This window comes from Rhinoderma darwinii, chromosome 12 (genome assembly GCF_050947455.1).
Source record: "Rhinoderma darwinii isolate aRhiDar2 chromosome 12, aRhiDar2.hap1, whole genome shotgun sequence".
NCBI classification, from domain to species: domain Eukaryota; kingdom Metazoa; phylum Chordata; class Amphibia; order Anura; family Rhinodermatidae; genus Rhinoderma; species Rhinoderma darwinii.
The window spans coordinates 3019636-3036981 of NC_134698.1; the positions used below are offsets into that span (position 1 = coordinate 3019636).

General features: G+C 41.6%; 2 protein-coding genes and 1 long non-coding RNA gene across 3 annotated transcripts in view; 2 read left to right on the top strand and 1 right to left on the bottom strand.

Moving 5' to 3' along the window:
* Nucleotides 1-514: 514 nt before the first annotated feature.
* On the bottom strand, nucleotides 515-16019 carry POLR3C (RNA polymerase III subunit C). The gene is made up of 15 exons (XM_075844085.1): nucleotides 15758-16019; nucleotides 15101-15269; nucleotides 14049-14304; nucleotides 13461-13652; nucleotides 13284-13369; nucleotides 13079-13174; nucleotides 12904-12996; nucleotides 12432-12512; nucleotides 12290-12341; nucleotides 12100-12160; nucleotides 11881-12031; nucleotides 3628-3729; nucleotides 1711-1760; nucleotides 1444-1593; nucleotides 515-935 (listed from the first exon to the last, which is right to left on the bottom strand). Exons 2-15 carry the CDS (start codon nucleotides 15245-15247, stop codon nucleotides 851-853), a joined length of 1602 nt encoding a protein of 533 aa, XP_075700200.1. The 5' UTR covers nucleotides 15248-15269; nucleotides 15758-16019; the 3' UTR covers nucleotides 515-850.
* Nucleotides 4037-12059, top strand: LOC142664771 (uncharacterized). The gene is made up of 3 exons (XR_012851372.1): nucleotides 4037-4271; nucleotides 4408-4645; nucleotides 11980-12059. It is a non-coding gene; the product is annotated as an uncharacterized LOC142664771 (long non-coding RNA).
* RNF115 (ring finger protein 115) overlaps nucleotides 15980-17346 on the top strand; it is a 53566-nt gene continuing 52199 nt past the window's right edge. The window contains exon 1 of the mRNA XM_075844086.1: nucleotides 15980-16197. Coding sequence (XP_075700201.1) covers nucleotides 16123-16197 — 75 coding nt within the window. The 5' untranslated portion in view covers nucleotides 15980-16122. The remainder of the gene's footprint in view (nucleotides 16198-17346) is intronic.

Below are 17346 nucleotides of genomic sequence, written 5' to 3' on the forward strand. Positions count from 1 at the left end.
ACACAGCAGACAGTATCACACATGATAGGATTAGATACACAGCAGACAGTATCACACGATAGGATTAGATACACAGCTCAGCAGACAGTATCACACATGATAGGATTAGATACACAGCTCAGCAGACAGTATCACACATGATAGGATTAGATACACAGCTCAGCAGACAGTATCACACATGATAGGATTAGATACACGGCTCAGAAGTGAACTGAAGATTCTTTATAAACAATTCCTGGTATAATAATCCTCCTGTAGGTCGGTTGTGTAGTACATGGCGGCGGCAGCTCTGAGTTTGGCTTCTCCCATCTCTGGATATTTTGTTGTCAGCCATATTGATCAGAGAGGCTGTGGCCCAAGTTGACCAATCAGAGCTCATCTTCCATTCTTCCAGTGCCGTTTACAATATATAAGGTGGATTCTGATTGGTTGCTATGGGCAGTGTGGAGATCAGGCTCCGCCTCCAGGCTGCATGAACTGAAAATTTCATAAAATGACGGAAAACGACTCCGTGAAAGTTACAGGAAAACGTTTTATTTCACAGAATTTCAACTAAGTTTTCAGTGTGAACGCGACGCACCAGCCGGACGCCGCTCGCCCTGCGGCTCAAAAATTCTCACAGAAACGGTTAATGATCAATCCATTGTGTTCAGTATCAGAGTCCGGCCCACATACGACCGCGCCGCACTTCCATTTCTATCCTCGTCATTGGGGTGGCGCACTTTCCATGTCACCTCTAAGTTGTGGAGCCTGCAGAACATCTCGCCAGCTCAGCCAATGGATGCAATGTCCTGCGTTCAGTCCGATGACGTCCCAGCCTGCGCCGTATGGGGGGGGTTTGGTCTTTGTATCACGGGATCTTGATCTTCGTGCTGTTGACGTAAGACTCCAGAATGAAGATGGTTTCATCCACCTGGATCTCGCTGGCGTCCAGTCTGCAGGTCAAAGAGGACAGGTCAGAGGTCACGTTATAAGGCTCAGTGCGCACCGTGCGTATTACGTGCAGTTATGCCGCGCGTATTTACATGCGCCAAATCCGCAGCGTAATACAGTACCGGCAAAGTAAGTGAGATTTCAGGAAGCCTCGCGCACACGCCGCATTATTTTTATTTTCCGGCGCGTAAATTGACGTGCGGTGCGGATTTTCAAATCGGCAGCACGTCGATTTATCTTGCGTTTTCCGCTTGCGAATTGTATCTGCCTGGTGCTGAGGAAAAGGACACCAAAATCTGGCGGCGTGAAAATAGCGTTGAAAAGTACGCGATTAGGTGCAGTTTTTAATGCGTATGATTATTACGGAAGGTATAACTATGGAGATGCGATTTTCAGGACTCCGGGACAGCTGGATGACATCCCCTGCGGAAGGTGAAATTATAACGCCCTACACGTGGTATATAACGTACGGGAGGCCGGGCCCCGGGGACCTCTCCAGTCCCTACTCACTTGTTGACGTTCCGTTTCAGGTTCTCGAGCTGCTGACGTTCCGGAGCGGTGATCATCTCCTCGATCTCCTGCAGCTGAGACTCCTCGGCCCCCGTGGCCTGCATGGAGGCGATGATGGCTTCAATCCTCTGGGACTTCTCCAGGAGCCTCCTGCACGTTACATCAAGAGGAGGAACTCAATAAGGGGAAGTCGCTGTTCTACATAATCCCCAGCAGAGGGCGCAATAATCTGACAGCCGTGTATTCAAAAACGCAGCAAACTCTTACTTGTTCTCCTTGGTCTCGAATTGTCGCCTCTCGATCAAATTGGCCACGGTCTGTGGGGAGAAAAGGCGAAAGTAAAAATTTACTAAATAGCCTACGTTTCAAAAAAATCCAGCAGTCCCTTCCATGACCTGCAGGTGGTGCTATAGAGACTGTGCTCATTGAGTACCATCGCCACCTGCAGGCTAACAGTGGAACTGCTTCAAGAACAATGGAGGACTAAGCCAGGGATGCGTTTATATTCTTGCCCTGGGCCGCCATCAGGGCTCCCCCCTTCCCCTCATCTCCCCTGACCCCTCTTGTAGACTATATAGTACTGTACTTCGCCCTCTCAAAAGGAATTGTTAAGGATTTAAAAACATGGCTGATTTCTTATAAAACACAGCGCCACATCTGTCCGAAGGTTGGGTGTGGTATTGCAGCTCAGGCCTATATTTAAATTTAGCTGAGCTGCAATACCACACACAACCTGTGGACAAATATGGCGCTGCTTCTGGTAGCAGCCATGTTTTTCTAATCCTGGAAAACCCCTTTTACGGGTCTTATGCGATTCAATGTGTGGGCAGCAAAGAGGACGCTGCAAGCATTAGGCCGGGTTCACACATCGAATATTTGTTGCTGAATTTTGAAATTTTGCAACAAAGTACAATACAATGTAGGTGAAGGATTGTTACCGTGGATTTCATTCATTCACATAAAGGTACGGGAGAGCGTAGAATATGGCGGCGTTATTTATATGTACAGTATGAGGTGACATCATCTGTGTGTATAATATGGTGTCATTATTTCTGTGTACAGCGTTATTTGTATGTATAGTAAAGGGCGGCATTATCTCTGTATACAGTATGTGATGACATCATCTGTGTGTATAATATGGCAGCATTATCTCTGTGTACAGTATGTGATGACATCACCTGTGTGTATAATATGGCGGCATTATCCCTGTGTACAGTATGTGATGACATCATCTGTGTGTATAATATGGTGGTATTATCTCTGTGTACAGTATGTGATGACATCATCTGTGTGTATAATATGGCGGCATTATCCCTGTGTACAGTATGTGATGACATCACCTGTGTGTATAATATGGCAGCATTATCTCTGTGTACAGTATGTGATGACATCACCTGTGTGTATAATATGGCGGCATTATCCCTGTGTACAGTATGTGATGACATCATCTGTGTGTATAATATGGTGGTATTATCTCTGTGTACAGTATGTGATGACATCATCTGTGTGTATAATATGGCGGCATTATCCCTGTGTACAGTATGTGATGACATCATCTGTGTGTATAATATGGCGGCATTATCTCTGTGTACAGTATGTGATGACATCATCTGTGTGTATAATATGGCGGCATTATCCCTGTGTACAGTATGTGATGACATCATCTGTGTGTATAATATGGTGGTATTATCTCTGTGTACAGTATGTGATGACATCACCTGTGTGTATAATATGGCGGCATTATCCCTGTGTACAGTATGTGATGACATCACCTGTGTGTATAATATGGCAGCATTATCTCTGTGTACAGTATGTGATGACATCACCTGTGTGTATAATATGGCGGCATTATCCCTGTGTACAGTATGTGATGACATCATCTGTGTGTATAATATGGTGGTATTATCTCTGTGTACAGTATGTGATGACATCATCTGTGTGTATAATATGGCGGCATTATCCCTGTGTACAGTATGTGATGACATCATCTGTGTGTATAATATGGCGGCATTATCTCTGTGTACAGTATGTGATGACATCATCTGTGTGTATAATATGGCGGCATTATCCCTGTGTACAGTATGTGATGACATCAGACCCAGACTACTTGGCTATTTGAGGCTCAGAGATTCCAGACGAAAATCCAGTTCACGCCGGTTCCTGCGCCAGCGATGTCGTCTGTACCTTGTAACATCTCTGCAGTAACATCCGGGCGGCCGAAAGGGAATTCACGGCGAACAGATAGAAGGTTCTAGACGGCGCGTGATCGGGGGTTTTGGGAATTTCCTGTATTTTAAAAGACAAAACACAGACAGGAAGTGGTTAATTACAGAATGTGGCGCAGTCACAGCAATATGAAAGAATTGGAACTTGTGTAAGAATTTACTAAATTATTTTACGAAAATAGAAAACAAAAATTTTAAAAAAATTCTAATCACCCCTCCGAGTTGTATCATCGAGGCAGCAGTACTTGGTTTTATTACATGGACTCTATACTGCACCATGGCGGTTACTTCCCCTTTAAGCTGCAGCTTTGCCGCTGATGACATCAGAAAGCCCCCCGTGTTCCGTGCCACACCCACTATAAAATAGCCGATCCTGCTCGCTGGTATCAGTCACCTCCAGACGGACATGGAAGAGGCGGGTGCTGAGCCCAGCAAATTAGAGAGGAGGCGAGACGTGGAGACGGCCCCTACCCCCGCGCCAGAGTTGCGCGGCGATGGAGAAGAGATTATTATAAGACAATCGGTCGGTACTTCTGGCCGACCAATCAGGGTGAAGAAGAAAACAGCGACAGTTTATAGGAGTGTCAGGAATGACAGTTATGGGTAATTAGAAGAATCTCATGAATTATAAACGGTGGCCCCTCCCTGAAATTATAGTGGGCGTGAATTACATGTGGCCCCGCCCCAAACACTCATATGAGGACCCGTTTTGACATTCCCTGTGTTCTCTCCTGACCAGACCCTGTGCTGCATATAAAGTGGCTGCCGCTAGTTATAAACGGGCGAATTCCCTCCAAAATGAGGGACAGCCGGGTCCGGAGAGAAGATGCCGCATGGACGTGGCAGAGCGGCTGCGGAGGAGGGGGATCCTGCAGCTTGTGAGGAGGCAAATACAAGCCGGAAACTGGGAGATAGCGTGACCGAGGAGAAGCCAAGGAGTCTTCAGAGTCTCAGAGGACGGTCATCAGCCCAAAGAGGTCTCTGTACCCACTTCTTATTTTACAAAGAATAAAATCGGTGTCCTTATTCCACATTCTTTATAAAATAATACAACCAAAGTTCACAACTCTACCAGCCTACATTTATTACACTGCCCCCTATATACAAGAATATAACTACTATAATACTGCTCCCAATATACAAGAATATAACTACTATAATACTGCTCCCTATATACAAGAATATAACTACTATAATACTGCCCCCCTATATACATGAATATAACTACTATAATACTGCCCCCTATATACAAGAATATAACTACTATAATACTGCCCCTATACACAAGAATATAACTACTATAATACTACCCCTATACACAAGAATATAACTACTATAATACTGCTCCTATATACAAGAATATAACTACTATAATACTGCTCCTATATACAAGAATATAACTACTATAATACTACCCCCTATATACAAGAATATAACTACTATAATACTGTCCCCTATATACAAGAATATAACTACTATAATACTGCCCCCTATATACAAGAATATAACTACTATAATACTGCTCCTACATACAAGAATATAACTACTATAATACTGCCTCCTATATACAAGAATATAACTACTATAATACTGCCCCCTATATACAAGAATATAACTACTATACTACTGCCCCCTATATACAAGAATATAACTACTATAATACTGCTCCTATATACAAGAATATAACTACTATAATACTGCCCCCTATATACAAGAATATAACTACTATAATACTGCCCCCTATATACAAGAATATAACTACTATAATACTGCCCCCTATATACAAGAATATAACTACTATAATACTGCCCCCTATATACAAGAATATAACTACTATAATACTGCCCCCTATATACAAGAATATAACTACTATAATACTGCCCTCTATATACAAGAATATAACTACTATAATACTGCTCCTACATACAAGAATATAACCACTATAATACTGCCCCCTATATACAAGAATATAACTACTATAATACTGCTCCTATATACACAAGAATATAACTACTATAATACTGCTCCTATATACAAGAATATAACTACTATAATACTACTCCCTATATACAAGAATATAACTACTATAATAATGCTCCTATATACAAGAATATAACTACTATAATACTGCTCCTATATACAAGAATATAACTACTATAATACTACTCCCTATATACAAGAACATAACTACTATAATACTGCTCCTATATACAAGAATATAACTACTATAATACTACTCCCTATATACAAGAATATAACTACTATAATACTGCCCCTATATACAAGAATATAACTACTATAATACTACTCCCTATATACAAGAATATAACTACTATAATACTGCTCCCTATATACAAGAATATAACTACTATAATAATGCTCCTATATACAAGAATATAACTACTATAATACTGCCCCTATATACAAGAATATAACTACTATAATAATGCTCCTATATACAAGAATATAAAAACTATAATACTGCTCCTATATACAAGAATATAACTACTATAATACTGCTCCCTATATACAAGAATATAACTACTATAATACTGCTCCTATATACAAGAATATAACTACTATAATACTGCCCCTATATACAAGAATATAACTACTATAATACTGCCCCTATATACAAGAATATAACTACTATAATACTGCCTCTATATACAAGAATATAACTACTATAATACTGCCCCCTATATACAAGAATATAACTACTGTAATACTGCCCCCTATATACAGGAATATAACTACTATAATACTGCCCCTATATACAAGAATATAACTACTATAATACTGCCCCTATATACAAGAATATAACTACTATAATACTGCTCCTATATAACTACTATAATACTGCTCCTATATACAAGAATATAACTACTATAATACTGCCCCCTATATACAAGAATATAACTACTATAATACTGCTCCTACATACAAGAATATAACTACTATAATACTGCCTCCTATATACAAGAATATAACTACTATAATACTGCCCCCATATACAAGAATATAACTACTATAATAATGCTCCTATATACAAGAATATAACTACTATAATAATGCTCCTATATACAAGAATATAACTACTATAATACTGCCCCTATATACAAGAATATAACTACTATAATACTGCCCCCTATATACAAGAATATAACTACTATAATACTGCCTCCCTATATACAAGAATATAACTACTATAATACTGCCCCTATATACAAGAATATAACTACTATAATACTGCCCCTATATACAAGAATATAACTACTATAATACTGCCTCCTATATACAAGAATATAACTACTATAATACTGCTCCCTATATACAAGAATATAACTACTATAATACTGCTCCCTATATACAAGAATATAACTACTATAATACTGCCTCCTATATACAAGAATATAACTACTATAATACTGCCCCCTATATACAAGAATATAACTACTATAATACTGCCCCCTATATACAAGAATATAACTACTATAATACTGCTCCTATATACAAGAATATAACTACTATAATACTGTCTCCTATATACAAGAATATAACTACTATAATACTGCCCCCTTTATACAAGAATATAACTACTATAATACTGCTCCCTATATACAAGAATATAACTACTATAATACTGCTCCCTATATACAAGAATATAACTACTATATTACTGCCCCTATATACAAGAATATAACTACTATAATACTGCCCCTATATACAAGAATATAACTACTATAATACTGCTCCTATATACAAGAATATAACTACTATAATACTGCTCCCTATATACAAGAATATAACTACTTAAATACTGCTCCTATATACAAGAATATAACTACTATAACACTGCCGCCTATATACAAGAATATAACTACTATAATACAAGAATATAACTACTATAATACTGCTCCTATATACAAGAATATAACCACTATAATACTGCCCCCTATATACAAGAATATAACTACTATAATACTGCTCCCTATATACAAGAATATAACTACTATAATACTGCCCCTATATACAAGAATATAACTACTATAATACTGCTCCCTATATACAAGAATATAACTACTATAATACTGCCCCTATATACAAGAATATAACTACTATAATACGGCCCCTATATACAAGAATATAACTACTATAATACTGCCCCTATATACAAGAATATAACTACTATAATACTGCCCCTATATACAAGAATATAACTACTATAATACTGCCTCTATATACAAGAATATAACTACTATAATACTACTCCTATATACAAGAATATAACGACTATAATACTGCTCCTATATACAAGAATATAACTACTATAATACTGCCCCTATATACAAGAATATAATTACTATAATACTGCCCCTATATACAAGAATATAACTACTATAATACTGCCCCTATATACAAGAATATAACTACTATAATACTGCTCCTATATACAACAATATAACCACTATAATACTGCCCCTATATACAAGAATATACCTACTATAATACCGCCCCTATATACAAGAATATAACTACTATAATACTACTACTATATACAAGAATATAACTACTATAATACTGCTCCTATATACAAGAATATAACTACTATAATACTGCCCCTATATACAAGAATATAACTACTATAATACTGCCCCCTATATACAAGAATATAACTACTATAATACTGCTGCTATATACAAGAATATAACTACTATAATACTGCTGCTATATACAAGAATATAACTACTATAAGGCTATGTTCACACGGGGTATTTTGCCGAGTTTTTTGACGCGGAAACCGCGTCGCAAAACTCTGCAAAAACGGCCCGAGAACACCTCCCATTGATTTAAATGGGAGGCGTCGGCGTCTTTTTCCCGCGAGCAGTAAAACTGCCTCGCGGGAAAAAGAAGCGACATGCCCTATCTTCGGGCGCTTCCGCCTCTGACCTCCCATTGACTTCAATGGGAGGCAGGAGAAAGGGTATTTCTCGCTGTTTTATGCCCGCGGCGCTCAATGGCCGCGGGCGAAAAACGGCGCGATAATCGCCGCGAAAATCGGCGTGCAGGGAGAGGAATATCTGCCTCAAAGTTCCAAACGGAATTTTGAGGCAGATATTCCTCCCCCAAAATACTCCGTGTGAACATAGCCTAATACTGCTCCCTATATACAAGAATATAACTACTATAATACTGCTCCCTATATACAAGAACATAACTACTATAATACTGCCCCTATATACAAGAATATAACTACTATAATACTGCTCCTATATACAAGAATATAACTACTATAATACTGCCCCCAATATACAAGAATATAACTACTATAATACTGCCCACTATATACAAGAATATAACTACTATAATACTGCTCCCTATATACAAGAATATAACTACTATAATACTGCTCCCTATATACAAGAATATAACTACTATAATACTGCCCCCTATATAGAAGAATATAACCACTATAATACTGCTCCTATATACAAGAATATAACTACTATAATACTGCTCCTATATACAAGAATATAACTACTATAATACTGCTCCTATATACAAGAATATAACTACTATAATACTGCTTCTATATACACAAGAATATAACTACTATAATACTGCTCCTATATACAAGAATATAACTACTATAATACTGCTCCTATATACACAAGAATATAACTATTATAATACTGCTCCTATATACAAGAATATAACTACTATAATACTGCTCCTATATACAAGAATATAACTACTATAATACTGACCCCTATATACAAGAATATAACTACTATAATACTGCTCCCTATATACAAGAATATAACTACTATAATACTGCCCCTATATACAAGAATATAACTACTATAATACTGCCCCTATATACAAGAATATAACTACTATAATACTGCTCCTATATACAAGAATATAACTACTATAATACTGCTCCTATATACACAAGAATATAACTATTATAATACTGCTCCTATATACAAGAATATAACTACTATAATACTGCTCCCTATATACAAGAATATAACTACTAGAATACTGCTCCTATATACAAGAATATAACTACTAGAATACTGCTCCTATATACAAGAATATAACTACTATAATACTGCTCCTATATACAAGAATATAACTACTATAATACTGCCCCTTATATACAAGAATATAACTACTATAATACTGCCCCCTATATACAAGAATATAACTACTATAATACTGCCCCTATATACAAGAATATAACTACTATAATACTGCTCCTATATACAAGAATATAACTACTATAATACTTATCCTATATACAAGAATATAACTACTATAATACTGCCCCTATATACAAGAATATAACTACTATAATACTGCCCCCTATATACAGGAATATAACTACTATAATACTGTCCCCTATATACAAGAATATAACTACTATAGTACTGCCCCCTATATACAAGAATATAACTACTATAATACTGCACCCTATATACAAGAATATAACTACTAGAATACTGCTCCTATATACAAGAATATAACTACTATAATACTGCCCCCTATATACAAGAATATAACTACTATAATACTGCTCCTATATACAAGAATATAACTACTATAATACTGACCCCTATATACAAGAATATAACTACTATAATACTGCCCCTATATACAAGAATATAACTACTATAATACTGCTCCTATATACAAAAATATAACTACTATAATACTGCTCCTATATACAAGAATATAACTACTATAATACTGCCCCCTATATACAAGAATATAACTACTATAATACTGCTCCTATATACAAGAATATAACTACTATAATACTGACCCCTATATACAAGAATATAACTACTAGAATACTGCTCCTATATACAAGAATATAACTACTATAATACTGCTCCTATATACAGGAATATAACTACTATAATACTGTCCCCTATATACAAGAATATAACTACTATAATACTGCCCTTATATACAAGAATATAACTACTATAATACTGCCCCCTATATACAAGAATATAACTACTATAATACTGCTCCTATATACAAGAATATAACTACTATAATACTGCTCCTATATACAAGAATATAACTACTATAATACTGCTCCCTATATACAAGAATATAACTACTATAATACTGCCCCCTATATACAAGAATATAACTACTATAATACTGCTCCTATATACAAGAATATAACTACTATAATACTGCCCCCTATATACAAGAATATAACTACTATAATACTGCCACTATATACAAGAATATAACTACTATAATACTGCCCCCTATATACAAGAATATAACTACTATAATACTGCCCCCTATATACAAGAATATAACTTCTATAATACTGCCCCTATATACAAGAATATAACTGCTATAATACTGCCTCCTATATACAAGAATATAACTACTATAATACTGCTCCTATATACAAGAATATAACTACTATAATACTGCCCTCTATATACAAGAATATAACTACTATAATACTGCCCCTATATACAAGAATATAACTACTATAATACTGCCCCTATATACAAGAATATAACTACTATAATACTGCCCCTATATACAAGAATATAACTACTATAATACTGCCCCTATATACAAGAATATAACTACTATAATACTGCCCCTATATACAAGAATATAACTACTATAATACTGCCCCCTATATACAAGAATATAACTACTATAATACTGCCACTATATACAAGAATATAACTACTATAATACTGCCCCCTATATACAAGAATATAACTACTATAATACTGCCCCCTATATACAAGAATATAACTACTATAATACTGCCCCTATATACAAGAATATAACTGCTATAATACTGCCCCTATATACAAGAATATAACTACTATAATACTGCTCCTATATACAAGAATATAACTACTATAATACTGCCCTCTATATACAAGAATATAACTACTATAATACTGCCCCTATATACAAGAATATAACTACTATAATACTGCCCCTATATACAAGAATATAACTACTATAATACTGCCCCTATATACAAGAATATAACTACTATAATACTGCCCCTATATACAAGAATATAACTACTATAATACTGCCCCTATATACAAGAATATAACTACTATAATACTGCCCCCTATATACAAGAATATAACTACTATAATACTGCCCCCTATGGAGAAGAATATAGAGGTGGGGTAGTGACCTGCAGGGTGACCAGGTTGACAGATAACATCTTGTATAACATGTCTTTTGCCTCCTTTGCCGGGATCATTGCAAAATCCTCCACCTGCTTCTGTTCCAGGTGTCTCTTGCGGAGGAGGAGTCGGAAGATGCGGGCGCAGCGAGAGCCGAACCTACAGAAAGAAAAAGGTGAAAAACAGAAAAAAAATAAAAAATAAAAAAGTGTTGGTATTTTTCTCACCTCTCTTGGACGATGGATTCCAGGTTGGATGTGGCCAATGAGGCGACAGCTTTGTCCAGATCTTATGGAGTTAAGTCAGTAAAATTCTTTTAGTCCGGTATAAACAGAAAGTGACAGGTGCCGGATTATCGGACTGCCGAAAATAAAAGACCCCCCCAATATAAACCCTATGTATATCAGGTAAGGATACTGATGAAGAACATCCCCCCGCCACTGTCCCCCGACCGTCCCACGAACTCCAACTGAAATCAATAACCAGACACAAGAGAATTACAAGGGGCCGGCCGGGCGCAGGACACACATGGCGGCCAGGACGGGGGAGGAGTCATTACCGGGTCGTCTGCGAGCAGCATCAGGTATTGGTCTAACACCTGCTTGGAAATGTTGTATCCTGCGGGTAAAGCTCGGAAAATCTAAAAAAAGAAAAAAAAAACAAAACACTTCTTAAAGGGCAACTCCACCTCATGGACTCCTCCCTGGAATAACGTGCCAGAAGATAACCAAAGCTAGAACAGCCCTTTAAAAATCATCATTTGATGGATCCAGGTCAGGGGACCCTGAAGACTCCGACACGTCCCCTCCCCCCGCAGGTGTAGCAGTGGGTTAGGAACCCCTCCGACTGCTCTCCAGCGCAGCAGAGCTCCTCACTTTAGGGGGGCCCAGCATCCTGATCCCCATTTTACCTGGAAATCCCCTTTAAATCTACAGATACTGTTTATATTAATGCATGAGCTCCCAGGGGGCGGGGCTGTGACTACCTCATTGATTTCAAGTGATCTCAGTGTCAGGACGAGGCGCGGTTACCTCGTTGGAGGAGAGCGGATGTGTGAACGCGGCGTTGGAGGAGGTGGTGATTTCGCTCATTCTCAGCATGGTGCGGACGATCTCACTGCTGGTCTGGAATACGAAACGGAGGCTCAAACATCGCGCAAGATTGAGGGCGCCCCCTGCTGGTCGGAGGTGGCTCACGCTCTCCTACCTGGTCCATTTTATTGGACACGGCGCTGATGACGGCCTGGTCTCGGAAGTGCTGGTGAAAGCGAACGACATTGATCTGCCAATAAATCCGGTCGTCCTGAGGAAACGGGGGAGACAGTCACGTGACCTGGAGACTAAATAGACGGCGCGGGCCGAAACGGATAAAAGGCGATGACCAACACTGCCCCCCGCTGGCCGACACTCACCTCTGCACCAGCGTCTTTCTTCAGCCTCTTGCTCTGAGTCGCTCCTTCGTCGTCATCATCGGAAGAACGGCGCCGCTTCCCTCTCCCTACAGAAAACAAAGCGACTCCGGTGACTGCTTTGTGGGCACGGCGCCCCGCCCCCTCCCCCAGCAATCAACGGTATAACGATCTCCTTACCGATCAGGGTGACACTGGGCACGGCGTACATTTCCTTCTCATTGGTGACGAGGGTGGGGGCTGGGGGCGGCCGTCCTTCTGCGCTGGGTGTGTGCCCGGTGTCGGAGATGTCCGGGCACCTCTGTACAAAGTGGGTGTCTGCCAGCTGGGTGAAGGTCGCCAACACCTCGCTGTACTCCACGCTCTTCCCATCTGGAGGAAGCCAGCCATTGTAATAGATCAGGTAAGGGTTAGTGAAAGCAGGGGGCCGCATTGAATACGGGGGATCCAGATTGTCTAAACTGGATGCAACTGTACCGAACCCTCAGCTGTGAGAAGACTTAGGTCAGGATGGGTAGTTTTGGATCTAAGCGAGAATGACAATAGCAGAAGATTTTCCCCGATTCCTGTTGAGATGATTTCGAGATATTTTATAGGAAGATAAAGGAGAATAATTCTCGTGTGCCGACCTTCCCCACGGATTGCGCCCGGGTGCCGCGGAGCCCGCTTATCACATGGGATTCCAGAAAAGTGGAAGATACTGCATATCCAGCAGCTCCCCTCCCCCGCCCCGTCAGCGCTCTCCCCTTATACGGGCCCGTCACTCACCTTCCATGGTTTCCGTGAGTCGGTCGGCGACTTTCTTCACCACGGCGGTCAGCGTCATCTTCCCGTTCAGCAGCAGTTCCTCCACAATGAGCTCGCCCGTGTCTCCGTACAGCGTCTTGGCCGTGTAGATGTAGCGGGGGAACCGCAGGATGCGCAGGCAGCGGTCGCACAGGGCGGAGTACTCCACGAAGCCGCGCTTGTGCATCTGATACGTCACCAGGCCGTGCTGCAGGAGGACACACAAGGCTTTCTTCACCTGCGAGAAGGGGCGACAGCTGAGGGTTCGTTACAATGTATCAGTCTAGAGAATTAATACAGGCCGCTGTGACCACTATTTGTCACCCCCCCTTATTATCATCATCATCATCATCTTTATTTCTATGCTACACTAAATACCACTCCATCTGTTATCTCTACGCCCCGTTGTTGTCACCAGCATCTTTCTGAAATGAACGGCTCCTGTAGACGTCACCACCCAGCTTTCCTACAGCCCTGAACGTCACGTCACCTCATTACACAGTGTCCTGCCCCAATCCCATACACAGCAATGCTAATAACCTGCTATGCAGGATTGCGGGAAAGCTGGGTGGCAGAGGGGGAGGGTACGCCATCTACACTCTGCTATTCCGGTGCGGTCAGGGATCCTGGAAAGCTGGGTGAACGGTAGCGATACTTTCCCTGCCTGTGAAATAGTGAAATCAACTCCTGTATAATGTCCGGCAACTTTCTAATAGACTTTGTATTGCAATTCCTCACTGTTTCAAGATCTCTGCTTGCGGTCAGTGGCTGGAAATATTCCTGTAAGGGATGTAATCACATACAGATCTAATATTTCTCACAGGTGAGGGTTTGTTACAGTGTATCAGTCTAAACAATCCTATGTGAGGTAACACATCTGCGCACATCTCTCTCCTGAGTTTGTTACAATGTATCGGTGCAGGTGACATGTATCGATCTGGCTGTTATATGCCGTTCGTGGCATCCGCCATCCATGGGGTTTTATTGTAAAAACCGTATACTGCGCCGCCCTGCTGGGGGGGGGGGGGGCGTACCTGATCGGTGGAGGTTCCGGTCTCGCTGACGATGACCCTGAGCGGCTGCGCGCCCGTCCCGATCAGGAACTTCCCCACGCGCTCCACGATCTCGCCGTAGTGTTCCTGCAGCAGCAACGAGCTCAGCTGCGTCTCCACCGCCGTCATGTCTGCTCCACCTGCGTCCAGTCTAGAACAGAACGTCAATAGAAGACATACAGGACCTGCTGGGGGTGGGTAGTTCTACCTCACCAGTCACAAGTTCAGGGGCTGCTCTGTTGGGTCATGCTGGTTCTTGTAGTACTACAGGAGCGGACGGCCATGTACTGTGCTCCGGTGTCACTGAGGATACTGGGAGTAGTAGTTCCACTGCATCTGGAGTGGCACATCTCACGTATAATGCTGAGACTTGTAGTACCCTTTGCAGCCACAGTAGACAGTATCTGGGGAGCTGCTGTGCAACTATAAGAGCCAGCATGTTACCATATCCTGGGAGTTGTAGTTCCTGGCTGCATTGCATGCTGAGACTTGTAGTATAACGACTGATTGATTAATAGTCATGTATTGCAACGACTCTCTAATTATGAACCTACAACTCCCAGCATGCCCTGACAGCTACGCTGGGAGTTGTAGTATCTGAGGTTAGAGACCACTGATGTATGGCATGCAGCCCCTCACCGTCAGTTGTATTAGATGCTCCGCAGTAACCGCACCGGGCACGGATCTCCGGTACCGCCAGCTCTACGCCGCCTCTGTCACCGGGAAATGTGTGTCTATGCGTCAGTCCGGTTGTTAATAAAGTTTGTTGAGACAGTTGTTTGCGGTGACTGAGATAGAGCTGCCCTGGGAGCCGGACGCTCTGCCTTTCTCTCGTTGGTTGTGGAGGACCGGGTAAACACTGCGACTCTCACTGGTCGCAGGGGGAATAGAGCGGCTCCGGCAGGGGGCGGCGCTCTGTTAGCACACTCGCTGCTGCTGGGAGGACTGACGTGACGAGTGGAGCAGCAGAAGCAGCCGGAGCGGGCGGAGGAGGAAAAAGGAAAATGGCGGAGGCGGCGGCGGCTCAGCATCGCTTCTTCTGCCATCACTGTAAGGGGGAGGTCAGCCCCAAGCTGCCGGTGAGTACCGAAGAGCCTGAGGGGGGAGGGGAGAGTGATGACAGGGGCCGTGACAGGGCGTAGCGGTAAGGTTGTCAGGTGGCGGGGATACCCGGCATTGTAACGGGGCAGGGGGAGTGGTGGCCCCTGAGATGTTTTCCAGTATGATCGGATGGGGACTGTGTGGCCCCTGATGTGCGCCTGATATGACCGGATGTGTGTGAGGGGCCCCTGTCCTGTGGACGTATCTGTATCCCCTGAGGCAGCATCGGCCTCTGAGAAACAAGACTTGTGGCCCCTGAGGGCCCCGGTATGTGGAGTGAAGCTCGGGGGGGATTATTAAGTGCCCCCCTTGTTATTGCCTGTATTTCCGTGCTGCACTGAATACCCCTCCATCTGTCATCTCTGCGCCCCCCCCCCCCGCGTCTTTCAGGAATGAACGGTTGTAATAAATATGGCGGCGGCTCCTGTATAGGTGACCAGCACCCAGCTTTCCTGCAGCCCTGAACGGCACGTCCTCATTATACAGTGTCCTGCCCAGCTCTCGTTCAGCCACAATTCCTCTGCCATTCTGGATTGTGGGAAAGCTGGGTGACAGAGGGGGAGGGTACGCTGTCTGCACACTGCTATTCCTGCGCTGTTCAGGAGTCCCGGAAAGCTGGGTGAATGGCAGCGATACTCTCCCTGCCCGTCCTGTTCTTGTAACTCCGAAGTGAAACTATTTCCTGCTGTCGTCTGTATAATATCCGGCAACTTTGTGTCTCGAGTCCTCACCGTTTCAAGATCTCTGCTTGCTGTCATTCTTAAAACATTCTTGTGCGGCTGAAATCCCCCACAGACCTAATACTACTGCTGACAGCTGAGGGTTTGTTACAATGTATCAGTCTGGAGTTCTGGATTTGACACAAACCCTCAGCTGGGAGTATTAGGCCTGTACAGGGTTTTCAGCCTCTCATTCACTGATCGCAAGCAGAGATCTTGAGATTGAATCGAAACGCAAAGTATATTTGACCATTACAGAATGTTTCCCCCGACTTGTCATTCAGGAGTCCGGGAAAGCTGGGCCATCACCCAGGTTTCTAGGCTCCTGAATATCCAGTTTGTCTAGGATTTTGCTAGAATGGACATGCAGGACTCTGAGAAAGCAGGGTGACCACTAATAGATGGTAG